General features: G+C 42.3%; 2 protein-coding genes across 2 annotated transcripts in view; one reads left to right on the forward strand and one right to left on the reverse strand.

Moving 5' to 3' along the window:
- Positions 1-26,351, reverse strand: part of LOC117704596 (spatacsin-like) — a 70,660-nt gene that overhangs the window by 31,622 nt on the left and 12,687 nt on the right. The window lies entirely within an intron of this gene.
- LOC143441408 (beta-2-microglobulin-like) lies at positions 1,697-25,840 on the forward strand. Its single transcript, XM_076929638.1, has 4 exons — positions 1,697-1,772; positions 23,873-24,151; positions 24,680-24,708; positions 25,654-25,840. Exons 1-3 carry the CDS (start codon positions 1,703-1,705, stop codon positions 24,691-24,693), a joined length of 363 nt encoding a protein of 120 aa, XP_076785753.1. The 5' UTR covers positions 1,697-1,702; the 3' UTR covers positions 24,694-24,708; positions 25,654-25,840.

Here is a 26,351-nt window from a genome sequence, read left to right on the forward strand (position 1 = left end):
TTCCAACAGAGAGTACCCAAAATGCCCTTTGATGCCAGAGCCTGCTTGGTCAAAAGGCAAACTAGATTTGGAAAGGCAAACATTTGTTCTGGACTAAGTTCTTAGTAACTGGGTCCTAATTTGCATGCTCCTGGAAAGGAGGTGCTGGGTTAGCTTTCTATTCTACAAACTCATTCATTCAAAACAATTCATTATACTTCTTTAGACCAGAAGTCTTCTTCTGTGACCACAAGACACATGGAGCCAAAACCATGGTGTTGGTGGCAGCAATGCTCTCTGGAGGCTCTAGGAGGATCTGTTCCCAACTTTTCTGCCTTCCTTGGTCTTCCCTCATTTCTTGATTCATGGCTTCTTTCTTTGTCTTAACAATGCCAATTGCATCTCCCTGATTGTGCTTCTGTAACAGTGTTTCCCTACTAACCATTGTCACACAATAGTTCCCTGATTAAGAAACAATTTAGATTTATTTATTTTATATCTACGTTTTGCCCAAATGCATACCAGGTGTGTGTCTGATGCAGGCTGAGATCAGAAGAGGGCACTGGAACCCCTGCAAATGGAGTTACAGATGGTTGTGATCCATGATCCACCATATGAGTGCTGGGAATCAAACCTGGGTCTCTGGTAAAGCAATTGGTGCTCTTAACCACTGAGCCATCTCTTCTTTGAAGGATCCATGCAATTAAAATAGATTTGCTTAGATCATCCCCAGTAATCTCATCTCAAGATTCTCAACCTTAATTATAACAGCAACATCCCTTATATCTTAGAATACAAAGTCACAGATTCCAGAGATGAGAACAGACATATTTGCTGGGAATTGGGGAGCATTATTCTGACAACAAGGTGTGATGTGGAGAATAGTCCAAAAACATTGTTCATTAGTATCCAGTTCTATGTATAGACTATACAGAGGTGAACCCATGCTCCTTAGTGGATTCCCTTGGGGTTCCTACTTATCAGAACCCATATTGGTTCTCTCCTTTCCCCAGGTAGGTTCCAGGTACTGAATTCTGGTTGTCAGGCTTGATGATGGTCTCACCAGCACTCTTGGCAACTAAACAATAGTTTTCTTTTTTCTGGAAACACAGCTCTAAGCCATTGTCCTTCCCCCAAACCCACCAACAGAACAAAGAAAGTCACCTAAATTTATCAAGGGTACCCGAGGAAGTTCTCCATCCAAAGCTCTCAAAGGAGAAACCTGCAAGAAGCAAGGTCAGCGATCCTCTGAGCTGCCTTTGGGACAGGAGGGTCTTTACACATGGAGTCCTGAAACTGCCTTTGTATACCTGGACTGAGGTTATAAACCAAGAGTTGAGTTCTGCCAGTTAATGCTCTTAATTGTCCTGGCTTTACTTTTCAAGAATGAAAGCTTCAGGTCCTAAGTCTTTTTTGACTGGGATATTGTTAACAATTGAACGAATGAAGGCTGTCCCAGGATGAATGACCAGATACACCAAGCTCAAGAGTACACCCTAGATTGTAGGGCATGAAGGGTCCGGGCCAGGCTGTTTCAAATCTCATGGAACTTATCAGAACATAAAACTGAAAGCGGGAAAGTCCCTCTGTAACCTAGTTCTGCATCACCAACTAGACTGGTGATGGCCTCCAGATATGATTTTGGATTGGCTGCCAGCTCAGGGACTATATAAGAGTGCATGCCCAGGCTGGCTCTCATTTCAGTCCTCAAGACCAGCTCAAGATGGCTTGCTGGGTGACCCTGATCTTTCTGGTGCTTGTCTCACTGACTGGCTTGCATGCTTATACTAGGAGTGAGTGCCTCTTCCCCTTCTATTGGCATTAAATTATGATTTCTCCTTAGTTGTTTCTCCCGAAGGTATTGGCCAGGGCTTCATTTCTAGGGAAAGGGGTGGATGTCTGGCTGCCTGTTCTTACTGTTTTGAGACTACAGGGTAGATGTGGCTGTTTGAGAGTGTGGGGACTGTCAGTGCTGGAGGTGGGGAAGGCTTCTCCTTTGCTTCTCTGCCTCCTGGAGCCCCTAGGCTCCCTGAGCACAGCAGGAGTGTAGAGCTGCCTGGAAAGTGTGGGATGGAGGCCTATGGGCTCAGGGAAGCTGTGCCAGGATAGGGCAAGTCAGACTGCAGAGGGGCAGCTTCCTTTGCACTTGCAGAGCGCCTAGGATCCAATGGAGCTGAAGAGAAATGGGTGTGGTTCCCAGACTCTGCAATGTTTCCGCTTTCTGACCATTAACTTCGTATTATTAATGTTGCTTTTAGTAATAACCATAAAGGCCGCTGGGTATAATAGCTTACTAGAATACTGACAACCTTGTGTGCTTCATAAGTCTGAAAGTATGTCTACGATGTAAGTGTTATGGTTCCTTGTGTCTTAAGACAGGGAACTAGAGGAGGCATCAAGACTTAAACTAACTTATTCCCACAATAGACTAATGGTAGTCGGGGCTGGAATTAAGGCTGATCTCTGCCATCTGTGGTAATGCAGGCCTTTGGGCTGTAACCTCTATTTGTTTCTACAAGTGCCTAGGCCTTCCTGGGTCATAATCTGTGAAGCAGTCTGGGATGCCTTGGACCCTTGGTACCTCACACAGAGTGCCCTTTTTGGCAGGCTGCCTGGTTCTTTCTTAGAGCCTCTGCTTTCAGTTTTGAAAAATCTGAGACTTTGTCTGAAGTCAAGGAGGTTGTGAGCTCTGGGGTAAGGATTATTTCAGTGTGCTTACCAAGACTCTTGAGGACAAGTAGTAACTCCCAAAGTCCTGGAGGGAGAAATATTGCAGAGCCAAGATTTAAACCCAGCCCAACAGTGTTCTTAACTTTGGAAGAGATGGCTTTTGCCCAGAGGATTCCAGGCAGGATGAACCTGGGCACTGACCTCTGTGGCATTTAGCATGTTCTTGTTACCAAAATCTTAAATGCAAGGAAATCTGTTTCTTATCTTTACTTTAACTTTTCAGGGTAAAAAGAATTCAAAGCTTTACTGAGACCCTCACTCTAGCTGGCCACAGTTCTCAGATCTTCCTCACCCTATGCCTTTCATGGGTTGTGGGGAGCCAACAGAAGGCAGCTATCATCCTTGCAGCCATCTGGAGCCATATACCCTGACAAGAGACTTGTTTTCAACAGCCTACAACAGCTCAGCACACTCTGATAACATCTTGTTTTATATACCCAGATTTTCCATTGACTGTGTGAGACTTAAAGGTGTGACTTAGAGAAGAGACTTCAAGGCGTGATTTAAAGGTGTGACTTAAAGGCGTGACCTAAGAAGTGAGACTTATAAAGAGCCAGAAGCAGACAGAAGAAAGGCACTTGGAACTTGGAACTTAGGAAGTAGGAACTAGGAATGAGGAACTTGGGACTTTGGACTAGGCACTTGGAAGTAGGTACTTGGAGAGAGGAAGTAGGAAGTAGGAACTAGGAACTAGGAACTAGGACTTAGAACTTGGGACTTCGAAAGAGAGAAGAAGAGAGACTGGAGGAGAGAGAGATATGAGAATAATCGGGGCTGAATCACACTCTGTCTGGACTCCATTATTTGTGTCAGTCCTCACTGTCTTTCTTGCTGAACCCTGACCCTTGGACAGGAGCAGCAGAACGAACTGGGACAATTTAGCCCCCAAGCTTGGGGCAGTGTGGGTTCCAACATTTAGCAGTGGTCCCCAACACTTTGGCACCCAATGTGGGGCAGCAAGAACGAGCGACCCAGTGAGGGACATTACTAGAAGAAGGATCTGCCAAAAATTCAGAAGTGAAACAATGGTGATCACCTTGGGAATCTGCCGAATCTAAAAAGGTAAGTCATGCTAATGAAAATGGGGCAAGAAATAAGTCAGCCTGAACTCAACTCTGTTTTTATTTTGCTGTTTACTGCTTATGTGTCTTAATTGTCTGCTTTTGCTTCATTGCCAGAATGCTGTCTTTCATGTTCAAAATAAAAAGAATAATATTTATACAAAATTAGAATCTAAAATACAACCAAAGGATGATGACAATTTGTCAGAGCCAGATTGTGCTGACCTAGAGGAAGAGGCACCCGAACATTATGACCCTGAATGGCCCTCTTCCCAATATCCCCCGACTGCACCTCTGCCTCCAAATGCTTCTGCAGTGGAGATGGTGATTATAGATCCCATAAGGGAGTTACAGGAAAAATATCTTTTTTAAAACAACAAATAGATTTAGAAAAAGAGTATCAGGACATAATTAAACAGCTACAAAAATTAAAGACAGGGAAGATGTCTTGAGAGGTAAACTGAAAATCCCCTGGCTCCTTGCATTCCTCAATCCAGAGTCCAAAGGCAGCCTCTATCATCTAGCTTTTTTTTTTAGTAGATATTTTATTTACACTTCAGATGGCATCCCCTATCCCCATTCCCTCCCACCCCACTTAGGAAACCCCTATCCCATGCCCCCTTTTCCTTTTTGCATTTATACATTTTTCTAAAATAATGTTAATCATAGGCTTTATAAGTTTGGAATTGTTCAATCAGAGGTGTAACCCACTGACCAACCTAGATATAACAACTATCTTTGACTGGTGGAGATACATGAATATCTGCCTCCCTGTCTCCCCCCTCTTTCTCTCTTTCATCACCTAGCTTCTCCTCTCCTTCTTCTTCTCCTCTTCTTACTCCTTTTCTTCCTCTCAGTACTCCTCCTACCTTAGCTCCTCCTACACATCACCCTTCCTGTTAAAATGAAACTTTTCTCTCAAAATACAATTAGAGCATAATTATGCCAATTTGTACCAGTGAGGTACAGGATAGTCCTAATACCTAGTCCATCCTTTTGTTGACTAACCAGCTCCTCTGTCATCTATTCTAACTAAAACATTTAGTTCTGAACCTGGCTTTAGGATGAATGTCAGCTGATGACCATCCACTCAAATCTTTTCTCTTAAGGTCAATAGCTATATGTTTTCAACCCCATCAGAAATCCAGAATGACTGAGTTAACTATAATTGTGGGAAGCACAAATCATAGTTTCTAAAACTTAGCCAATTTATAGAGACCTCTGAACACCTGGACACTCGCTCTACTTCAAAACGTTGGAGCATCTGTTCTTCTGCCTTCTGGCCCAGGATCATCTGACAGACCTTAGTGCTGCAGAATTATTAAGGGCTGATTACTCTGTCTAGGCAGATATAATCAGTCGACTATTCTGCAAGTGTGTCCTTTTCTGGACAGTAATTTGTCTGTAGAAGAAAAGTGGCAATTCTTGCCTAGTGGCTGTCTCACCACAACTGGAGCAACTCCAAGGATGCTCAATTTCTTCTTAGAATTCAATATAGGAAGCTGTCCGGAGCAGACATGTCTCTAATGAAAATGAACATTAATACTGAAATGTTTGTCATGTCAATTCTAAGGATTTCTGATGTTTTGAAAACCAGCTATCCATGTAAGGTAATCTGGACTGTTGCCTCCACTCAGCTATTTCTAAATAAAACATAGAGAACACCCTTATAATAAACTCCAAGTCATGAATTTGCTATAGTCCCTTAACTCACAGGCTGACCATCTCAAATCAGTTAAAGAAAAGTTAAAGAAGGACTGGGTCTAAGCTTTGTATTCCTAAATGTGTTATACTGGTACAATGCCTATGAGAGTAACAATATTCATCTCACTCTTATATCACTAAGAAGCTCATGCCAATGAAATCCTTAAAATTTGTAAACAAAGTAAATTAGAGCCATTTAAGAATTTATATCTTCATCTTGATATTAATTATACAGATTTCTACTAATAGGTTATGGCTATGCAATAAACCCTAGCTAATCCTCTCTATTCCGACAAAACCACTACTTTTCCCTAGAGAGACAGCCCAACATTTACCACCTTAGTCCCCAAGCCCAGGGAATAGGGGCACTGACTCATCATTAGCTTCTTCAAGCTGATTATGAGCATTGAGATATTAGAAGAGGAGTGGGGGGGGGAGAACAAATTGACAATCCTCTGATGCTGTGTCTTCACTGCCTCCAGATGGAATTCCCGGACCTCAGAGGTTTGAGCAGGTCTGCCCAGCTTGCTTGTTGAGTAGATACACCAAGGCTGATCATTCTGCAATATACAATTCTCAAAACAAATTTTAGTATCAAGATAGTTTTTTTTTTTAAAGAGGGCTAACATTTTACTAAGAATGTTGGTTCTAACCGCTTTTCTATTTTTTCCCCTCTTTTATTGGATATAATATTTACATTACAAATTTTATCCCCTTTCCATATTTCCCCCACCACCCAGGAACCCCTTATCCCATCCCCCCTCCTCCTGCTTCTATGAAGGTGTTTACCCACCTACCCCTAGCCCCCTCCCCACCCTCAGATTCCCCCCCCCTCAGTGCTCAGCCTTCAGGGTACCAATGACTTTGTCTCCCACCTATGCCCAACAAGGCCTTTCTCCCCTACATATGCAGCTGGAGTCATGTGTCTCTCCATATGTGCTCCTAGGCTGGTGGTTTAGACCCTGGGGAGCTCTGGCTGGTTGGTATTGTTGCTCTCCTCACGGGGCCACCAGCCCTTAAGGTTCCTTCAATTTACTCTCTAACTCCTCCATTGGGAACTTTTGATCAGATTAATGGATAGCTGTGGGTATCTGTCTCTGGGTATGTCCGACTCTGGGGGACCTCTAAGGAGACAGCCTTATCAGGCTGCTGTCAGCTTTCCCATCCTGACATCCCTATCAGCGTCTATTTTTGGTGACTGCCCATGGAATGAATACCCAGATGGAATGGTCTTCCTACAACGCCCCCTTCAGATTCTGTCCCACACTTTGTCTCCATATTTGCTCCCTTGGGTATTTAGTTACTCCTTCTAAGAAAGACCTAGGCATCCTCACTTGTTCTTTCTTCTTCATGAGCTTCATGTTGTCTGGTAGTTGAATCTTTGTTGTTTCAAATTTTTGGGCTAATCTCCGCTTATCAGTGAGTAAATACCATGTGTGTTCTTTTGTGATTGGGTTACCTCACTCAGGATGATATTTTCTAGTTCCATCCATTTACCTAAGAATTTCTCAAATTCATTATTTTTAATAGCTGAGTAATATTCCATTGTGTAAATGTACCACATTTTTTGTATCCATTCCTCTGTTGAAGGGCATCTGGGTTCTTTCCAGCTTCTGGCTATTATAATAAATAAGGCTGCTATGAACATAGTAGAGCATATGTCTTTGTTATTTCTTGGGGCATTTTCTGGGTATATGCCCAGGAGTGGTATAGCTGGGTCCTCAGGTAGTGCTATATCCAATTTTCTGAGGAACCGCCAGACTGACTTCCAAAGTGGTTGTACCAGCTTGCAACCCCACCAACAATGCAGGAATGTTCCTCTTTCTTCACATCCTCACCAGCATCTACTATCACCTGAGTTTTTGATCTTAGCCATTCTGACTGGTGTGAGGTGGTATCTCAGTGTTGTTTTGATTTGCATTTCCCTGATGACTAAGGATGTTGAGCATTTCTTTTTTTTTTAATTAGATATTTTATTTACACTTCAGATGCCATCCCCTTTCCCCATTCCCCCCACCCCCCTTAGAAATCCCCTATCACATGCCCCCTTTTCCTTTTTGCATTTATACATTTTTTTAAAAATAATGTTAATCATAAGCGTTATAAGTTTGGAATTGTTCAATCAGAGGTGTAACCCACTGACCGACCTAGCTATAACAACTATCTTTGACTGGTGGAGATACATGAATATCTGCCTCCCTGTCTCCCCCCTCTTTCTCTCTTTCATCACCTAGCTTCTCCTATCCTTCTTCTCCTCCTCTTCTTACTCCTTTTCTTGCTCTCAGTACTCCTCCTACCTTAGCTCCTCCTACACATCACCCTTCCTGTTAAAATGAAACTTTTCTCTCAAAATACAATTAGAGCATAATTATGCCAATTTGTACCAGTGAGGTACAAGATAGTCCTAATACCCAGTCCATCATTTTGTTGACTAACCAGCACCTCTGTCATCTATCCTAACTAAAACATTTAGTTCTGAACCTGGCTTTAGGATGAATGTCAGCTGACTACCATCCACTCAAATCTTTTCTCTTACGGTAAATAGCTATAAGTTTTCAACCCCGTCAGAAATCCAGAATGACTGAGTTAACTATAATTGTGGGAAGCACAAAGCATAGCTTCTAAAACTTAGCCAATTTATAGAGACCTTTGAACACCTGAAAAGCCCATATACTACCGAATGTTGGAGCATCAAATCTTCAGCCTTCTGGCCCAGAATCATCTGACAGACCTTGGTGATGCAGGATTATTAAGGACTGATTACTCTGTCTAGGCAGATATAATCAGTCGACTATTCTGCATGTGTGTCGTTTTCTGGACAGTAATTTGTCTGTAGATGGAGAGAGGCAATTCTTGCCTAGTGGCTGTTACCACACAACTGGAGTAACTCCAAGGATGCTCAATTTCTTCTTAGAATCCACGACAGGAAGCTGTCAGGAGCAGACAGGTCTCTAATCAATATGAACATTAATATATAAATATTTGTAGCATCAGTTCTATGGACTTCTGATGTTTTGAAAACCAACTATCCATGTAAGGTAACCTGGACTGTTTTCTGTTAACTCCTCTCAGCTATTTCTAAGTAAAATATCTAAAGCACCCTAACAATAAACTCAAAAATATGAATTTGCTATAGTCCCTTAACTCATAGGTTAACCATCCCAAATCAGTTAAAAAAGGGCTGGGTCTAGGCATTGTATTCCTAAATGTGTTATACAGGCACAATGCCCATGAGTGTATCAATATTCATCTCATTTTTATATTAATAAGAGGCTCGTACCAATGAAAACCTTAAATTTGAGATCAAAGTAAATTTTGTACCATTTAAGAATTTATAACTTCATCTTGATAATAAGTATACAGATTTCTACCAGTAGGTTATGGCTATGCAGTAAGTCCTAGCTAATCCCCCCTGTTCCAACAAAACCACTACTTGTCCCTAGAAAGACAGACCATTATTAACCACATTAGTCCCCAAGCTCAGGGAATAGGGGCGCTGACTCTTCTTTAACTTCTTCAAGCTGATTAAGGGCGTTGAGATTTTAGGAGAGGGGTGGGGGGGAGAGTAAGTTGATAAGCCTCTGATGCTGTATCTTCACTGAATCCAGATGGAATTCCAGGACATCAGAGGTTTGGGCAGGTCTGCTCAGTATGCTTGATGAGTAGATACACCAAGGCTGTGTATTCTGCAATATACAATTCTCAGAACAAGTTTTAGTATCAAGAAAAAAAAAATTTCCACCCCCAGGGCGCTGACATTTTTTTTTTTTTTAAAGATGTTGGTTCTGAAGACTTTTTTTTTCCCGCTTCTTAAAATTGGTTGTAGTATTTACGTTTCAGATTTTATCCCCTTAGCCTACTTCCTCCCACCACCCAGAAACCTATCCCATCCCCCTCCTCATGCTTCTATGAGGCAGTGACCACACCTACCCCCCTCACTATCCCCTCCCCGCCCTCACATCCCCCCCCCACTGTGTGTTCATTCATTCATTTTTCATTCATTTTTTTTATGGGACCAAGAAACTCCTCTCCCACCTATGTCTGACAGGGCCATCCTCCCCTACATATACCTCTGGAGTCTTGGGTCCCTCCCTATGTGTTCCAAGGCTGGTGGTTTAGACCCTGGGGGGCTCTGGTTGTTTGGTATTGTTGCTTTCCACCTGGGGTCAATAACCCTTTCTGCTCCTTCAGTCCTCTCACTAAGTTCTCCATTGGGAAACCCCTGATCATATCAGTGGTTAATTGTGAACATTGTCCTCTGAGCGTTTTAGTCTTTGGCTGACCTCTAAGGAGACAGCTATATCATGTTCCTCACATTATGCACTTCCAGCCATCCACAACAGTGTTTAGATTAGGTGGCTGTACATGGGGTGAATACCCAGGTGGAAAGGTCTCCTGATGGCCCCTCCTTCAGTTTCTGTTCCATGTTTTGTTTCCCTATTTGCTCCCTTGAGCATTTTTATTTCTCGTTCTAAGTAGAACTGAGGCATCCCCTCTTGGTCTTCCTTCTTCATGAGCTTCATGTGGTCTGTGGGTTGAGTCTTCGATAGTCCAAGCTTTTGGGCTAACATCCGTGGAGATATGTTTGTGTAACTCTCTTCTTTTGGGGTTTTTGGAAGATTACTTTCTTGCTTTTTCTAGGTTGTAGTTTCCCTCCTTGTGTTGGAGTTTTCCACCAATTATTCTTTGAAGTGCTGGATTTGTGTTGAGATACTGTGTAAATTTGGATTTGTCATGGAATATTTTGGTTTCTCCATCAATAATGATTGACAGTTTTGCTGGGTATAGTAGTCTGGGCTGGCATTTGTATTCTCTTAGGGTCTGTATGATATCGGTCCAGGATCTTCTGGCTTTTATGGTCTCTGGTGAGAAGTCTGGTGTAATTCTTATAGGTCTGCCTTTATATGTTACTTTGCCTTTTTCCCTTACTGCTTTTAGTATTTGTTCTTTGTTTTGTACATTTGATGTTTTGACTATTATGTGGCGGCAAGTATTTCTTTTCTGGTCTAAACTATTTGGAGTTCTGTAAGCTTCTTGTATATTTATGGACATCTCTTTCTTTAGGTTAGGGAAGTTTTCCTCTAAAATTTTGTTGAGGATATTTACTGGTCCTTTTAGTTGGGAGTCTTCCCCCTCATCTATACCTATTATCCTTAGGTTTGGCCTTCTCATTGTGTCTTGGATTTCTTGTATATTTTGGGTTAGTAGCTTTTTGTATTTTGCATTTTCTTTGACAGTTGTGTCAATGTTTTCCATGGTATCTTCTGCACATGAGATTCTCTCTTCCATCTCTTGTATTCTGTTGGTGATACTTGTGTCTATGACTCCTGATCATTTTTTTAGGTTTTCTATCTCCAGGGTATTGTCCCTTTGTGATTTCTTTATTGTTTCTACTTCCATTTTTAGATCCTGCATGGTTCTGTTTAATTCCTTTTCCCGTTTGGTTGCATTTTCTTGAAATTCCTTAAGGGATTTTTGTGTTTCCTCTTTAAGGGTTTCTATCTGTCTACCAGTGCTCTCCTTAAGTTCTTTGAGAGTGTTATTTATGTCTTTCTTAAAGCCCTCTCTCATCATCATGAGAAGTGATTTTAATTCTGATTCCTGCTTTTCTGGTGTGATGGGGTGTTCAGGGCTTGCTCTGATGGGGGAGCTGGGTTCTGATGATGCCATGTAACTTTGGTTTCTGTTGCTTACATTCTTGCTCTTGCCTTTTGCCATCTGGTTAACTCTAGTGCTGCCTGTACTTGCTGTCTCTGACTGAAGCCTGTCTTTCTAGTTATCTAGCTTGTGTCTGATCTCCTAGGGGTCCAGATGTCTCTGTGATCTTTTCCAGCTGCACTGATTATAGTGGTACCTCTAGGATGCCTCAGGATATGGTTCCTCCAAGGTAGTAGTCCAGCTAGGTGTCTGCTGTTCTGGGTGCAGTGTATCCTCTAGAATATCTCAGGATACGTTGTCTGAAGCTCTGAGTTCATTTGTTCCTCTGTGGATCTGGATTGAGTGGAACTTCCAGTATGTCTCAGGTGGAATCCGGGGTCCACACAACAGCAGACCTGGCAGAGGTCTGATCTAGGCCTCAGATCTGAGAACTAGTTTCTAAGACACTGTCCAAATTAGAGCGCCTGGGATCCCTGCTTCCTCTGGGTTCTTGGAGGTTGGGGACAGAGCTGCCACCCAAGATCTGCTCAGTGCTCTGGCCCAGACCGGAAGGAACCAGTGTTCTGAGCTGGAGTAACTTCCTGGGTCCTTTTGGTTCCCAGTTACTCCCTGTTTAGGGCAGGCCCTGCTGTCTGCTTACCTAAGATACTGCCTGAGTTCGAGCACCTGGGATCCCTGTTTCCTCTGGGTTCTTGGATGTTGGGGGCAGAGCTGCCACCCAAGATCTGCTCAGTGCTCTGGCCCAGACAGGAAGGAACCAGTGTTCCAGGCCAGGAGTGACTTCCTGGGTCCTTTTGGTTCCCAGTTACTCCCTGTTTAGGGCAGGCCCTGCTGTCTGCTTACCTAAGATACTGCCTGAGTTCGAGCACCTGGGATCCCTGCTTCCTCTGGGTTCTTGGATATTGGGGGCAGAGCTGCCACCCAAGATCTGCTCAGTGTTCTGGCCCAGACCAGAAGGAACCAGTGTTCCAGGCCGGGAGTGACTTCCTGGGTCCTTTTGGTTCCCAGTTACTCCCTGTTTAGGGCAGGCCCTGCTGTCTGCTTACCTAGGATACTGCCTGAGTTCCAGTGCCTGGGATCCCTGTTTCCTCTGGGTTCTTGGATGTTGGGGGCAGAGCTGCCACCCAAGATCTGCTCAGTGCTCTGGCCCAGACAGGAAGGAACCAGTGTTCCGAGCCGGAGTGACTTCCTGGGTCCTTTTGGTTCCCAGTTACTCCCTGTTTAGGGAGGGCTCTGCTGTCTGCTTACCTAAGATACTGCCTGAGTTCGAGCACCTGGGATCCCTGCTTCCTCTGGGTTCTTGGATGTTGGGGGCAGAGCTGCCACCCAAGATCTGCTCAGTGCTCTGGCCCAGACCGTGTTGAGCATTTCTTAAGGTGCTTCTCGGCCATTCGAGTTTCCTCAGTTGAGAATTCTTTGTTTAGCTCTGTACCCCATTTTTTAATGGGGGTATTTTGTTGCTTGGCGTCTAATTTCTTGAGTTCTTTGTAAATATTCAATATTAGCCCCCTATCGGATGTAGAATTGGTAATGATCTTTTCCCAATCTGTTGGTTGCCGTTTTGTCTTGTTGACAGTGACCTTTGCCTTACAGAAGCTTTGCAATTTGATGAGGTCCCATTTGTCGATTCTTAATCTTAGAGCATAAGCCATTGGTGTTCTGTTCAGGAACTTTTCCCCTGTGCCTAGGTATTCGAGGGTCTTCCCCAACTTCTCTTCTAATAGTTTCAGTGTATCTGGCTTTAGGTGAAGGTCCTTTATCCACTTGGAGTTGAGCTTTGTGCAAGGGGATAAGAATGGATTAATTTGCATTCTTCTACATGTTGACCTCCAGTTGAGCCAGCACCACTTGTTGAAAATGCTGTCCTTTTTCCACTGGATGGATTTAGCTCCCTTGTCAAAGATCAAGTGACCATGGGTGTGCGGGTTCATTTCTGGGTCTTCAATTCTATTCCATTGATCATCCTGTCTGTCTCTGTACCAATACCAATAGTTTTTATCACTACTGCTCTGTAGTACAGTTTAAGGTCCGGAATGGTGATTCCTCCAGAGGTTCTTTTATTGTTGAGAATAGTTCTCGCTATCCTAGGTTTTTTGTTATTCCAAATGAATTTGTAAATTGCTCTTTCTATCTCTATGAAGAATTGATTTGGAATTTTGATGGGTATTGCATTGAATCTGTAGATTGCTTTTGGCTGGATAGCCATTTTTACTAAGTTAATCCTGCCAATCCAGGAGCATGGGAGATCTTTCCATCTTCTGAGATCTTCTTCAATTTCTTTCTTCAGAGACTTGAAGTTCTTGTCATATAGATCTTTCACTTGCTTTGTTAGATTCACTCCAAGATAATTTATTTTATTTGTGGCTATTGTGAAGGGTGTCATTTCCCTAATTTCTTTCTCTGCCTGTTTATCCTTTGAGTAGAGGAAGGCTACTGATTGGTTTGAGTTGATTTTATATCCAGCCACATTGCTAAAGTTGTTTATCAGGTTTAGGAGTTCTCTGGTGGAGGTTTTAGGTTCACTTAAGTATACTATCATATCATATGCAAATAGTGAAATTTTGACTTCTTCCTTTCCTATCTGTATCCCTTTGACTTCCTTTTGTTGTCTAATTGCTCTAGCTAAGACTTCCAGTACTATATTGAATAGGTAAGGTGAGAGTGGGCAGCCTTGCCTAGTCCCTGATCTTAGTGGGATTGCTTCAAGTTTCTCTCCATTTAGTTTGATGTTGGCTACTGGCTTGCTGTATATTGCTTTTACTATCTTTAGATATGGGCCTTGAATTCCTGATCTTTCCAAGACTTTTAACATGAAGGGATGTTGAATTTTGTCAAATGCTTTCTCAGCGTCTAGTGAGATGACCATGTGGTTTTTCTCTTTGAGTTTATTTATGTAGTGGATTACATTGATGGATTTCCGAACATTGAACCATCCCTGCATTCCTGGGATAAAGCCTACTTGATCTTGATGGATAATTGTTTTGATGTGTTGTTGGATTCGGTTTGCGAGAATTTTATTGAGTATTTTTGCATCAATATTCATAAGAGAGATTGGTCTGTAGTTCTCTTTCTTTGTTGGGTCTTTCTGTGGTTTAGGTATGAGTGTAATGGTAGCTTCATAGAATGAATTGGGTAGTGTTCCTTCTGTTTCTATTTGATGGAATAGCTTGAAGAGGATTGGTATTAGGACTTCCTTGAAGGTCTGAAAGAATTCTGCACTGAAACCATCTGGCCCCGGACATTTTTTGGTGGGAAGATTTTTAATGACTGTGTCTATTTCTTTAGGCATTATGGGACTGTTTAGATGGTTTATCTGCTCCTCGTTTAACTTTGGTACCTGGTATCTATCTAGAAAATTGTCCATTTCCTCCAGATTTTCCAATTTTGTTGAGTATAGGCCTTTGTAGTAGGATCTGATAATTTTTTTAATTTCCTCTGTTTCTGTTGTTATATCTCCCTTTTCAGTTCTGATTTTATTAATTTGAATGCTGTCTCTGCACCCTTTGGTTAGTCTGGCTAAGGGTTTGTCTATCTTGTTGATTTTCTCAAAGAACCAGCTCCTGGTTTTGTTGATATTTTGTATAGTTCTTTTTGTTTCGATTTGGTTGATTTCAGCCCTGAGTTTGATTATTTCCTGCCGTCTACTCCTCTTCTTTTTGTTCTAATGCTTTCAGGTTTGCTGTCAAGTTGTTAATGTGTGCTCTTTCCACTTTCTTTTTGTGAGCACTTAGAGCTATGATTTTTCCTCTTAGTACTGCTTTCAATGAGTCCCACATGTTTTGATATGATGTGTCCTCATTTTCATTTAAATCTAAAAAGTCTTTAATTTCTTTCTTAATTTCTTCCTTGACCAAGTTATCATTGAGTAGAGCATTGTTCAGTTGCCAAGTGTATGTGGGCTTTCTGTTGTTTTTGTCCATGTCAAAGACAAGTCTTAATCCATGTTGGTCTGATAAGGTACTAGGGATTATTTCAATCTTTTTGTATCTGTTGAGGCCTGTTTTGTGACCAATTATATGGTCTATTTTGGAGAAGGTACCATGAGGTGCTGAGAAGAAGGTATATTCTTCTTCTTTTTTTTTTTTTTTTAGGATGAAATGTTTTATAGATGTCAGTTAAGTACAATTGGTTCATAACTTCTGTTAGTTTCATTGTGTCTCGATTTAGTTTCTGTTTCCATGACCTGTCCATAGCTGAGAGTGGGGTATTGAAATCTCCTACTATTATTGTATAGGGTGCAATGTATGCTTTAAGTTTTAGTAAAGTGTCTTTTATGTATGTGGGTGCCCTTACATTTGGGGCATAGATGTTGAGAATTGCGAGTTCCTCTTGGTACATTTTTCCTTTGATGAATATGAAGTGTCCTTCTTTATCTTTTTTGATTACTTCTGGTTGAAAACTGATTTTATTTGATATTAGAATCGCTACTCCAGCTTGTTTCTTGGGACCATTTGCTTGGAAGATTGTTTTCCAACCTTTTACTCTGAGGTAGTGTCTGTCCTTTCCACAGAGGTGCGTTTCCTGAATGCAGCAAAATGTTGAGTCCTGTTTACATATCCAGTCTGATAGTCTATGTCTTTTTACTGGAGAATTGAGTCCATTGATATTGAGAGATATTAAGGAAAAATGAGTGTTGTTTCCTGTTATTTTTGTTATTGGCAGTGGAGATATATTTGTGTAGCTACCTTCTTTGACGGTTTTTGGAAGATTACTTTCCTGCTTTTTCTAGGTTGTAGTTTCCCTCCTTGTGATGGGGTTTTCCACCAATTATCCTTTGAAGTGCTGGGTTTGTGTTGAGATGCTGTGTAAATTTGGATTTGTCATGGAATATTTTGGTTTCTCCATCAATAATGATTGACAGTTTTGCTGGGTATAGTAGTCTGGGCTGACATTTATGTTCTTTTAGGGTCTGTATGATATCGGTCCAGGATCTTCTGGCTTTTATGGTCTCTGGTGAGAAGTCTGGTGTAATTCTTATAGGTCTGCCTTTATATGTTACTTTGCCTTTTTCCCTTACTGCTTTTAGTATTTGTTCTTTGTTTTGTACATTTGATGTTTTGACTATTATGTGGCAGGAAGTATTTCTTTTCTGGTCTAAACTATTTGGAGTTCTGTGGGCTTCTTGTATATTTATGGACAGCTCTTTCTTTAGGTTAGGGAAGTTTTCCTCTAAAATTTTGTTGAGGATATTTACTGGTCCTTTTAGTTGGGAGTCTTCCCCCTCATCTATTCCTATTATCCTTAGGTTTGGCCTTCTCATTGTGTCTTGGATTTCTTGTATATTTTGGGTTAGTAGCTTTTTGTATTTTGCATTTTCTTTGACAGTTGTGTCAATGTTTTCCATGGTATCTTCTGCACATGAGATTCTCTCTTCCATCTCTTGTATTCTGTTGGTGATACTTGTGTCTATGACTCCTGATCGTTTTTTTTTTTAAGTTTTCTATCTCCAGGGTATTGTCCCTTTGTGATTTCTTTATTGTTTCTACTTCCATTTTTAGATCCTGCATGGTTTTGTTTAATTCCTTCTCCCGTTTGGTTGCATTTTCTTGAAATTCCTTAAGGGATTTTTGTGTTTCCTCTTTAAGGGTTTCTATCTGTTCTTTGAGAGTGTTATTTATGTCTTTCTTGAAGTCCTCTATCATCATCATGAGAAGTGATTTTAATTCTGATTCCTGCTTTTCTGGTGTGATGGGGGTGTTCAGGGCTTGCTATGATGGGGGAACTGGGTTCTGATGATGCCATGTAACTTTGGTTTCTGTTGCTTATGTTCTTGCACCTGCCTTTTGCCATCTGGTTAAATCTAGTGCTACCTGTACTTCTGCCTCTGATTGAAGCCTGTCTTTCTAGTTATCTAGCTTGTGTTTGGTCTTCTAGGGGTCCAGATGTCTCTGTGATTTTTTCCAGCTGCACTGATTACAGTGGTATCTCTAGGATGCCTCAGGATATGGTGCCTCCAAGGTAGCAGTCCAGCTAGTTGTCTGCTGTTCTGGGTGCAGTGTCTCCTCTTGGATATCTCAGGATATGTTGTCTGACACTCTGAGTTCAGTTGTTCCTCTGTGGCTCTGGGTTGAGTGGACCTTCCAGTATGTCTCAGGTGGAATCCACACAACTGCAGACCTGGCAGAGGTCTGGTTCAGGCCTCAGACCCGGGAGATGGGCAGAAGGGGGGTGCTAGCAGGCAGGGGCAGGGGGGGTATCTGCTGGATTCTGAGCACTCAGGGCACCCAGCTATGAGCTCAGGGTAGTATGTGGGTTTTTTCTACCTAAAGCTGGTTGTGGGATCTGTGGGACCCCCAGAATGTGTCTGGCGGTGGTAACAGGGGTGCACTCACCAGCAGGCCTCAGACCAGAAGAGGGGCGACAGGCAGAAGGGGAGTGCTAGCGCTGGCTATGGGTTCTATGGATCCCCCAGAATGTGTCTGGCGGTATCCGGGGTTCACTCACCAGAGGGCCTCAGACTGGAAGAGGGGCGAGCGGTGGAAAGGGAGTCATCATCTAGCTTTATTTTAGCCACAGATCAGCCAGAGGAGGGAAAGGCTGAGGCTTTTCCTGTATCCTAGACCAGAGATGCTTAAGGAGTTGCTTGGAGACATCACACAGGGTTTAGTTTTCAAATTATTAAGGAATTAAAAAATGCAGTATCACAATATGGTGCCACTGCTCCCTTTACTCTTGCAATTTTAGAGTTTGCTGCAGAGGAGGGGCTGACTCCTGGTGATTGGAATATGTTAATTAGAGCAGTTCTTAGTGGTGGTGACTATCTTATTTGGAAATCAGAGTATCATGAGAATTGTAAAGAAGCAGCTAGGAGAAACATTCAGGCAGGCAATGGTTGGTCCTTTGATGCCTTAATAGGAGAAAGGCAATTTGCATCTAGTGATAGCCTGATGCAATATGACCCAGGTTTATTTGCTCAAATTCAAAATGCAGCCATAAAGGCTTGGCATAAACTCCTGGCAAAGGGAGATCCTGGTGCATCCTTAACAGCAGTCAGACAAGGACCTGATGAACGATTTTCTGACTTTGTTCATCGATTAATGACAACAGCAGGGAGAATTTTTGGTAATGCAGAGGCAGATGTAGATTATGTGAAACAACTTGCATATGAAAATACCAATCCTGCCTGCCAAGCAGCCATTAGAACCTACAGGAAAAAGATAGGCCTTACAAGGTATATCAGACTCTGTTCTGACATAGGTCCCTCCTACCAACAGGGCTTAGCTATGGCAGCTGCCATGCAAGGACAATCAGTAAGAGATTTTTTGGCAAGTAGAAACCAAAGGGCCTGTTTTAAATGTGGCAGGCCTAGACACTTTGCAAGAGATTGTAAGGCAGAAAATGAGTTAAGCCAGAGACAGCCCAGAAAACAGCCTGGGCTCTGCCCACTTTGCAAACATGGAAGGCATTGGGCTAGTGAATGTAGGTCCAAAAGAGATGCACAAGGAAACACCCTTTCCCATAATCAGGGAAATGGGAACAGGGGCCAGCTCTAGGCCCTGAACCAGCAAAAGCCACAACAGGGCTATGGAGCAGTCAGTTTCATACCAGCAAACAGCAATCCCTTTCAGAACTTAGTGGAGCAACACCAAGAAGCGCAGGACTAGACCTCAGTTCTGCCACCCACACAGTATTAATCCCAGAAATGGGACCTCATGCCTACCCACAGGAGTGTTTGGACTGCTCTATCCAAATGTGTTTGGCCTGATAGTGGGAAGAAGCAGTACTATTATGCAGGGACTATAAATTTTTTCTGGAGTTGTAAACAATGCTTATCAAGGTGCGATTAAGATAATGGCACAAAATATAGTCACCATTCCTACAGGAAGGAGGATAACTCAACTATTGTTACTTCCATTGTTCCCTACTAATCACAAATCTAAGAGTCCTAAGAGAGGGGATCAAGGCTTTGGTTCCTCTGATGTATACTGGGTACAGCCTATAGTTAAACAAAGACCTATGATGACACTATAGTGGATGGAAAGGCATTCCAAGGCTTGGTTGACACAGGAGCTGATGTGACTATCCTAAAACAAAGTGATTGGCCTGCCACCTGGCCTCTGACCCCAACCTTAACCAATCTAAGGGGCATTGGCCAAAGTAAAAATTCACAACAAAGCTCTAAGGTGCTGATGTGGAAAGATAAAGAAGGTAATACAGGGAATACACAACCCTATGTCATCCCGGACCTCCCCATTAATCTCTGGGACAGAGATCTGTTATCCCACTTAGGATTGATTATGTGCAGCCCTAATGAAGTAATCATGCCTCAAATGGTAAACTCTGGGTTTTCCCCAGGGAAAGGATTAGGAAAAAGTGAAGAAGGGATTATTCATTCTATTGAGGTTTATGTTACCACTGGAAGAAGAGGCTTGGGGGCTACTGATTCAGCTCCACCCCTGGGTCATTGTGTAGATCCCATCACCTGAAAAGGGACTCACCTGTCTGGGTGGATCAGTAGTCCCTAACCACCAAAAAATTACAAGCTGCTCAATTGCTAGTGCAGGAGCAATTACAGGCAGGACATTTAGAGGAGAGTAACTCTCCCTGGAATATCCCAATATTTGTCATTAGGAAAAAGTCAGGAAAGTGGAGATTGTTGCAAGACTTGAAGGCTGTTAACGCAACCATGATTAGGATGGGAGCCTTACAACCTGGGCTGCCCATACCGGTGGCCATACCTTTAGGTTATTATAAAATAGTTATGGATTTAAAAGACTGTTTTTTTTTTTTTTTTTGGTTTTTTTGTTTTGTTTTGTTTTGTTTTTTTACTATCCCCTTGCATCCTAATGACAGAAAGCGCTTTGCTTTCAGTGTTCCCTCTATAAACTTTAAAGAATCTATGAAGAGATATCAATGGAAGGTCTTGCCTCAGGGTATGGCTAACAGTCCTACCTTGTGCCAAAAGTTCGTGGCTTCTGCCATAGAGGGTGTTAGAACTATGTGGAAGCAAATCTACATGATTCATTTCATGGATGATATTTTAATAGCTGAAAAAGATGGAAAACAGGTACTCTAGTGCTTTAATGATCTTAGAACAGCTTTACAGACTGCAGGGTTACAAATAGCACCAGAAAAGGTACAATTACAAGATCCATATACTTATTTAGGATTACAGATTAATGGTCCACGTATTTTTAATAGTAAGGCCACACTGAGGACTGATTCCCTTAAGACACTTAATGATTTTCAAAAACTACTGGGAGACATTAATTGGCTACGACCACATTTGAAACTCACGACCAGAGAATTGAAGCCTCTGTTTGATATTCTCAAGGGGGATCCTGACCCTAAGTCTGACAGGGCTCTAACAGAGGATGGTAGAAACGCCTTACAGAAGGTAGAGAGTACTATTTCATCCCAATTTGTAACTTATATTAATTATTCTAAGCCTTTATATTTTCTTATTTTTAACACTAAACTAACTCCTACTGCAGTTTTTTGGCAAACTTCACCCATATTATGGGTTCATCTCCCCTTATCCCCTAAGAAGGTTCTTAATCCATACTATATTGCTGTAGCTGATATGATTATGTTAGGCAGAGATAACAGTCAAAAATATTTTGGTAAAGATCCTGATGTAATAGTACAACCCTATATAATGCATCAGGTTGACTGGCTTATGCAGATTTCTGAAGTCTGGCCTTTTGCATGTGCCTCATTTGCTGGTTAGATAATCATTATCCACAAGATAAATTGGTTCAGTTTTGTAATCGCCACGCACTCGTTTTTTCCATCTCATACTGCACATGCACCTATCAAGGAAGCATTGCTAGTTTTCACTGATGGTTCCTCATCAGGAACAGCTGTTTATGCCTTTGAAGATCAAGTAATCTCCTTTGCTACATTATATGTGTCAGCTCAATTGGTTGAATTACATGCTGTTATTGCTGTGTTTCAAGCATTTCTAAATCAAACCATTAATATTTATACAGATAGCTCATATATAGCTCAATCTAGCCCTCTGCTAGAAACTGCTGCACAAATAAAACATTTCTCAGATGCAGCCAATTTGTTTTTACACTGCCAACAATTAATTTTGTGGAGACAGTGTAAATTTTTTATAGTACACCTGAGATCCCACACTGGGCTACCAGGTCCTATCTCTATGGGAAACACCAAGGCAGATCCAGCTACTCATGTAGCTGCAGTGACTTTATCAGATCCACTATCTAACTTGGATCAGGCCATAAAGGCTCATGAGGTACATGAAAAGTTACACCAACTTTAAAAATTATGTTAAAAAATATCAGAGAACAAGCTAGACAAATTGTTAAACAATGTCAATCATGTGTTACACGTTTACCAGTTCCTCATTTGGGCGTAAATCCAAAGGGACTGATACCAAACAGTCTCTGGCAAATGGATGTTACTCATTATAATAAATTTGGCAAGCAAAAATATATACATGTATGTGTAGATACATACAGTGGTTTCATTTATGTGACATTACAATCTGGAGAAACAAGCAAGCATGTGACCACTCATATGCTTGCTACAATTGCTGTATTGGGTGTGCCTAAACAGATAAAGACTGACAATGGCCCAGGTTATACAAGCTCCAGTTTCCACCAATTCTGTGAAAAATTGGGAATACTACATAAAACGGGTATTCCATATAATTCACAGGGCCAAGGTATGGTAGAAAGGGCGCATCGAACCATTAAATGTCAACTTGAAAACATTAAAAAGGGGGAATGGTACCCTACCAAGGTATCTCCAAGAAATATCCTTCATCTCAAGCTCTTTATTGTCGTGAACCGCACTGCCCCATTAGGGGCCAAAATGTCAGGGACCAATCTATCAATATTGGAACCTGCACTGCCAAAAGCCTTGGGGGCTAAATGGTTAGAGCCTGCACTGCCCCAAGCTGTTCTGGTCCGAGGGTCAGGGTTCAGCAGGAGAGAAAGTGAGAATGGACACAAACAATAGAGACCAGACAGAGTGTGATTCAATCCCTTTTATTCTTCAGTCTCTCTTCTTCTCTCCAAGTCCCTAGTTCTTAGTCTCAAGTTCCAAGTCCCAAGTCTCAGGTCCCTAATTCCTAGTTTTAAGTTGCTAGTCTCTTTCCCAGTTCCAAGTTACCTTCCAAGTTCTAATTCAAAGCCTCTTTCCAAGTTCCAAGTTCTAAGTTTCTTTCCCTGTTCCAAGTTCCAAGTTTCTAATTCTAGTTACCTTCTTCTGTCTGCCTCTCTCCTTTTATATGTCTCATTTATACGTCACGCCTTTAAGTCATGCCTTTAAGTCTTGTCTCTAAATTACACCTTTAAGTAATGCCTTTAAGTCACACACCTTTAAGTCTCACACACCCAAGGGAAGATCCTGGATATTTAAAACAAGATGTTATCAGAATGTGCTCAGCTGTTGTAGGCTGTTGTAAACAAGTCTCTTGTCAGGGTATATGGCTCAAGATGGCTGCATGTATGATAGCCACCTTCTGTTGGCTCCCCACAGGTCCTGCTTTTGGTGGATGACTCTTAAATCCACACTTGAGCTACGGTGTATGCGTGTGCGCGCATGCGCACACACACACACACACACACACTCAGGAAAACCATTTTTTTTAGAAGGTAGATAAATACATTAGTGATACCTTGGTATCAAATATGCATATTCTACACAGTAGTACTTCTTGTCATGTTGGATGAGAAGCAGAAACAGAATTCAAAGGTGTTATGGCTCAGCAGCTAAAAGTACTTGCAGTGCAATCTGACCACCTGAGTTCATGGAACCCACGACAGAAGGAGGAGAAAATTGTCTTCTGGAAATTGTCCAGTGTCTTCACAAGCACACCTTTGGGAACATGTGTGTGTGTGAGAGAGAGAGAGAGAGAGTGCACACACAAATAACAATGGAAAGAGTTTATAGTATTTTCTTTCCATGTCCCTATAGCACATGGTAGTTATTCCCAACACCTTTAGTGACAGGGGTCATCTGAAAGTCCATCCTCCCCTCGCACACACTGCTCCCTCACTTCCAGCAGAGTGCACTGTCAACCATCAAGTCCTTCACTTCTCCCTCCTGGCCTTTACCCTTCCCAACTCAATCGCTTACAGCTTTGCCAGCTTCTGTGGTATTTTACATTTTGTATGTTTTCTAGTTCATGAAACCAGAGGCTTGGTTTTGGAATGCAAACTCTGGGTCAGAACAGAGAAACTGTATTTGATAGGACCGTACCCTGGGTTGACTTGCAGAGGAACCTCATTAGGGAGGAGCTAATACTAACATCTGCCGCCTGAGGGTGTATTGCTCAGCTCTCAGCACTGTGTCAGACATGTGTTGGGAAGTCTAGGGAGGAGCAATAAGCAAAAAGAAAGGGGACAACAATAAGAAGGAAAAGTGAGAGGAGCTGAAGCAGCACACAGGAGCTGCAGGCTTTGATGTGGATGCTGTGGAGGATGTGCAGAATGAGATGTGGCCTTTGGAAATTAGGTGGGCCATGGGCTTTATTATGGGAAAGGATGGGTACAGTTCTTGGGAGTTTCCAATAAAAGCTTCTTAAAAATCCAGCACATCCTCCAGTAACAGAAGACACTGCTAAAAGCCAGGTAGGAAAAAACAGAAGGTGCAGATAGTATTTTGAGGAAAGATACTAAGTTCTCAAAATGTGGGTAGCCTTTTAGGGAAGCAGATCCTTTGTTCTGAGTAAAAATGGAAAGGGGAGGAACAGAGGAACAGATGTGAGATGGTGCCTGGTGCAGACTGAGCTACAGTTGTCATCTATCTTTCCGTGTGACCCTCAGGAGCTCCCACAGTTGAACTCTATACACTGCACCCACCAGAGTTTGATGAGCCGAACGTCCTGAACTGCTATGTAAAGAAATTCAATCCGCCTGTTATGGAAATTGAACTGCTGAAGAATGGGCAGAAGATGGATAATTTGGAGATGGAAGATATGGTCTTCAGCAAGGACTGGTTTTTCTACATCCTGGCTCATGGTAAATTTACTCCCACTGAGAACGACACTTTCGCCTGCAGAGTTAGACACCCTGCTCTGAAGGAGCCCAAGACCGTCGTCTGGGGTAAGCCTTCAAGTTCATCCTTACTTTCTGTATGCCCCATCTGTGTTGAGTCACAGCTTAAAACTGCTTTGCTATTTTAAAAACCTGCATACTGAGATTGTTAAAGAATACCCACAAAAGACTGGTCAATGGTATCAGCAGAAAGACTTACACAGCATGGCTTGAACCAACAGTTCCCTGCTGTGAGCTCAGGGAACTGCTGCCTCACCCTCTGTCCCAGACCTCCTCCCACTTTCCTGTCCTTCCTCCAGTTTTCATGGCAGCTTGATGCACACTAAGTGCCAAAGAGCATGCCAAGGAGGACAGGCCTTGGCCTGCAACCCTGCCTTCAGGTACCTACAATTCTGGACTCTTCCAGTGCCTTGGCTAGAAGCTGGGAGACAGGAGTGGATCTCTGGGTAGTTCTGAAAAAGTACTCAAGGCTAGCAATGACCTAGTCTACCAGCCTTATTGCTTACAACACTCTGATATCTGTTAATACTTAGTAGTATAAAAGTAATGTTTTGTCTTCATCTTCTTTTTTCATAGATGAATTAATGTAATCAAACATCATAGAGGTAGGTTTCTTGATTTTAAGTAATGGGTCCTTGCAGGGCATGGAGCTGTCGGTAGAGCACATGCCTAGCATGCATAAGGCGCTGAGTTCTGGTCCCAGCACTGCAGGAAGAGAATTGTTTGATTGATTTTCCTAGGGGCTGTTTATAGACAGCTCAAACATGATAAGCATCACCATATGAAAGACATTATTCAGGGTAGCTTGTCAGTAGCTACAGAAGAATCCTTTGGGGTTGCATTCTTTTATCCTGTGGATGGGCAGGAAGGAGGCATGCAGCCACATCACTACCCTCTACAGGGAGAACAGCACCTTTGTGTATGGGGTAGGCAGGCAGGCAGATGCTCACCCACACCACATTCATGGGTTTGGTCAACCTTCTGCTTTCACCCTGGAACTTCTGCAGAGACGGCCTTGTCCAATGACCTTGCTTGCTCTCTGTACAACAGTGGCCTTGCTCTTCACCTGGCAGAGCTCTGCAGGTGCATCTCAGCCCTTTCAGTCTCTCCTTGGTTGGTACTAGGTTTACCTTCTGGAGGCTTCCAGATACTCAAGGAAAGAAATGGACAGCATCGTAACACCATATAATGGCTCCATCACTAATATACCAGAAGGAAGTTGAGGAGCATGAGAGGGAATGTGGGTGTCTCTGTCAGATGGAGTCTAGCGGTAAAAAATCCAGCTTTTCAGTGAAATCCAGGGACCTTGAGGCCAACAGCTCACTCAAATCCTGTATTATATTTATTTCTAGGAAAGGGAAATTGATGACTGGGGTGGGGATTGAGTGATCTGCCCAAACAGGCAGTTACCAAATGGTGGAGCCAGGACTCACCTCCTGTATGAAGGTGGTTGTCCTACAAACTCATTTGCTGGTGAGGTCTGTAATGTAAGTAAGGTAATATTCTACTAACTTTCTCCTTCCCTCCTTCCCTTCCCTTTTTCTTTTCAGCTCTGAAGACTCATTTGGGCCAGTTCAGTTCCAAATACAGTTTCTAATATGCTATACAATTTATGCACACAGCAAGAAAGAGCAGTGTACACATCATCTTCTTTGTATCTTACTTTAAATGATTTATGCACTTATGCTTCAATGAGTATTTTGATCAGAATAATAAATGTAGTTAAGAACAACAGTTGATCACTTGCCAAACCCTCTGTACTTCTCATTAGTTGGATGTAGTTACTCATCTTTGGTCTACTACAACATAAGTGATTTTTACAAAAAACTTGAGATATTCTTTTTGGTAAGGCAAAGAGACCTAACTGAATGAAGTCTGTCACCGTGACTAGCAGCCTAGCAGTTCTCTCCCCTAACTCTGTGGCTACTTTTGCTTTGTTATTTTTGCTAAAAATAAAGAACAACAACAAAAACCCCAAAACCTTCTCCTGTCAGACTTTGCCAGAGTGTTACATGAAGTGGTTTCTAAGTAGCATTAAATGTCTGCAAGCAGGAGTTTGGTTTTCATCACCTGAAGAGCCAGTGTGTGTCCTGGAAGGTTCTTGTAGGGCTGGAGGGATGGCTCAGTGGTTAAGAGCACTGTGTTCCAGAGGTCCTGAGTTCAATTCCCAGCAACCACATGGTGGCTCACAACCATCTGTAATGTGATCTAATGCCCTCTTCTTGTGTGTCTGAAGACAGCAACAGTG

The sequence above is a fragment of the Arvicanthis niloticus genome, chromosome 2, assembly GCF_011762505.2.
Source record: "Arvicanthis niloticus isolate mArvNil1 chromosome 2, mArvNil1.pat.X, whole genome shotgun sequence".
Taxonomy (NCBI): Eukaryota; Metazoa; Chordata; class Mammalia; order Rodentia; family Muridae; genus Arvicanthis; species Arvicanthis niloticus.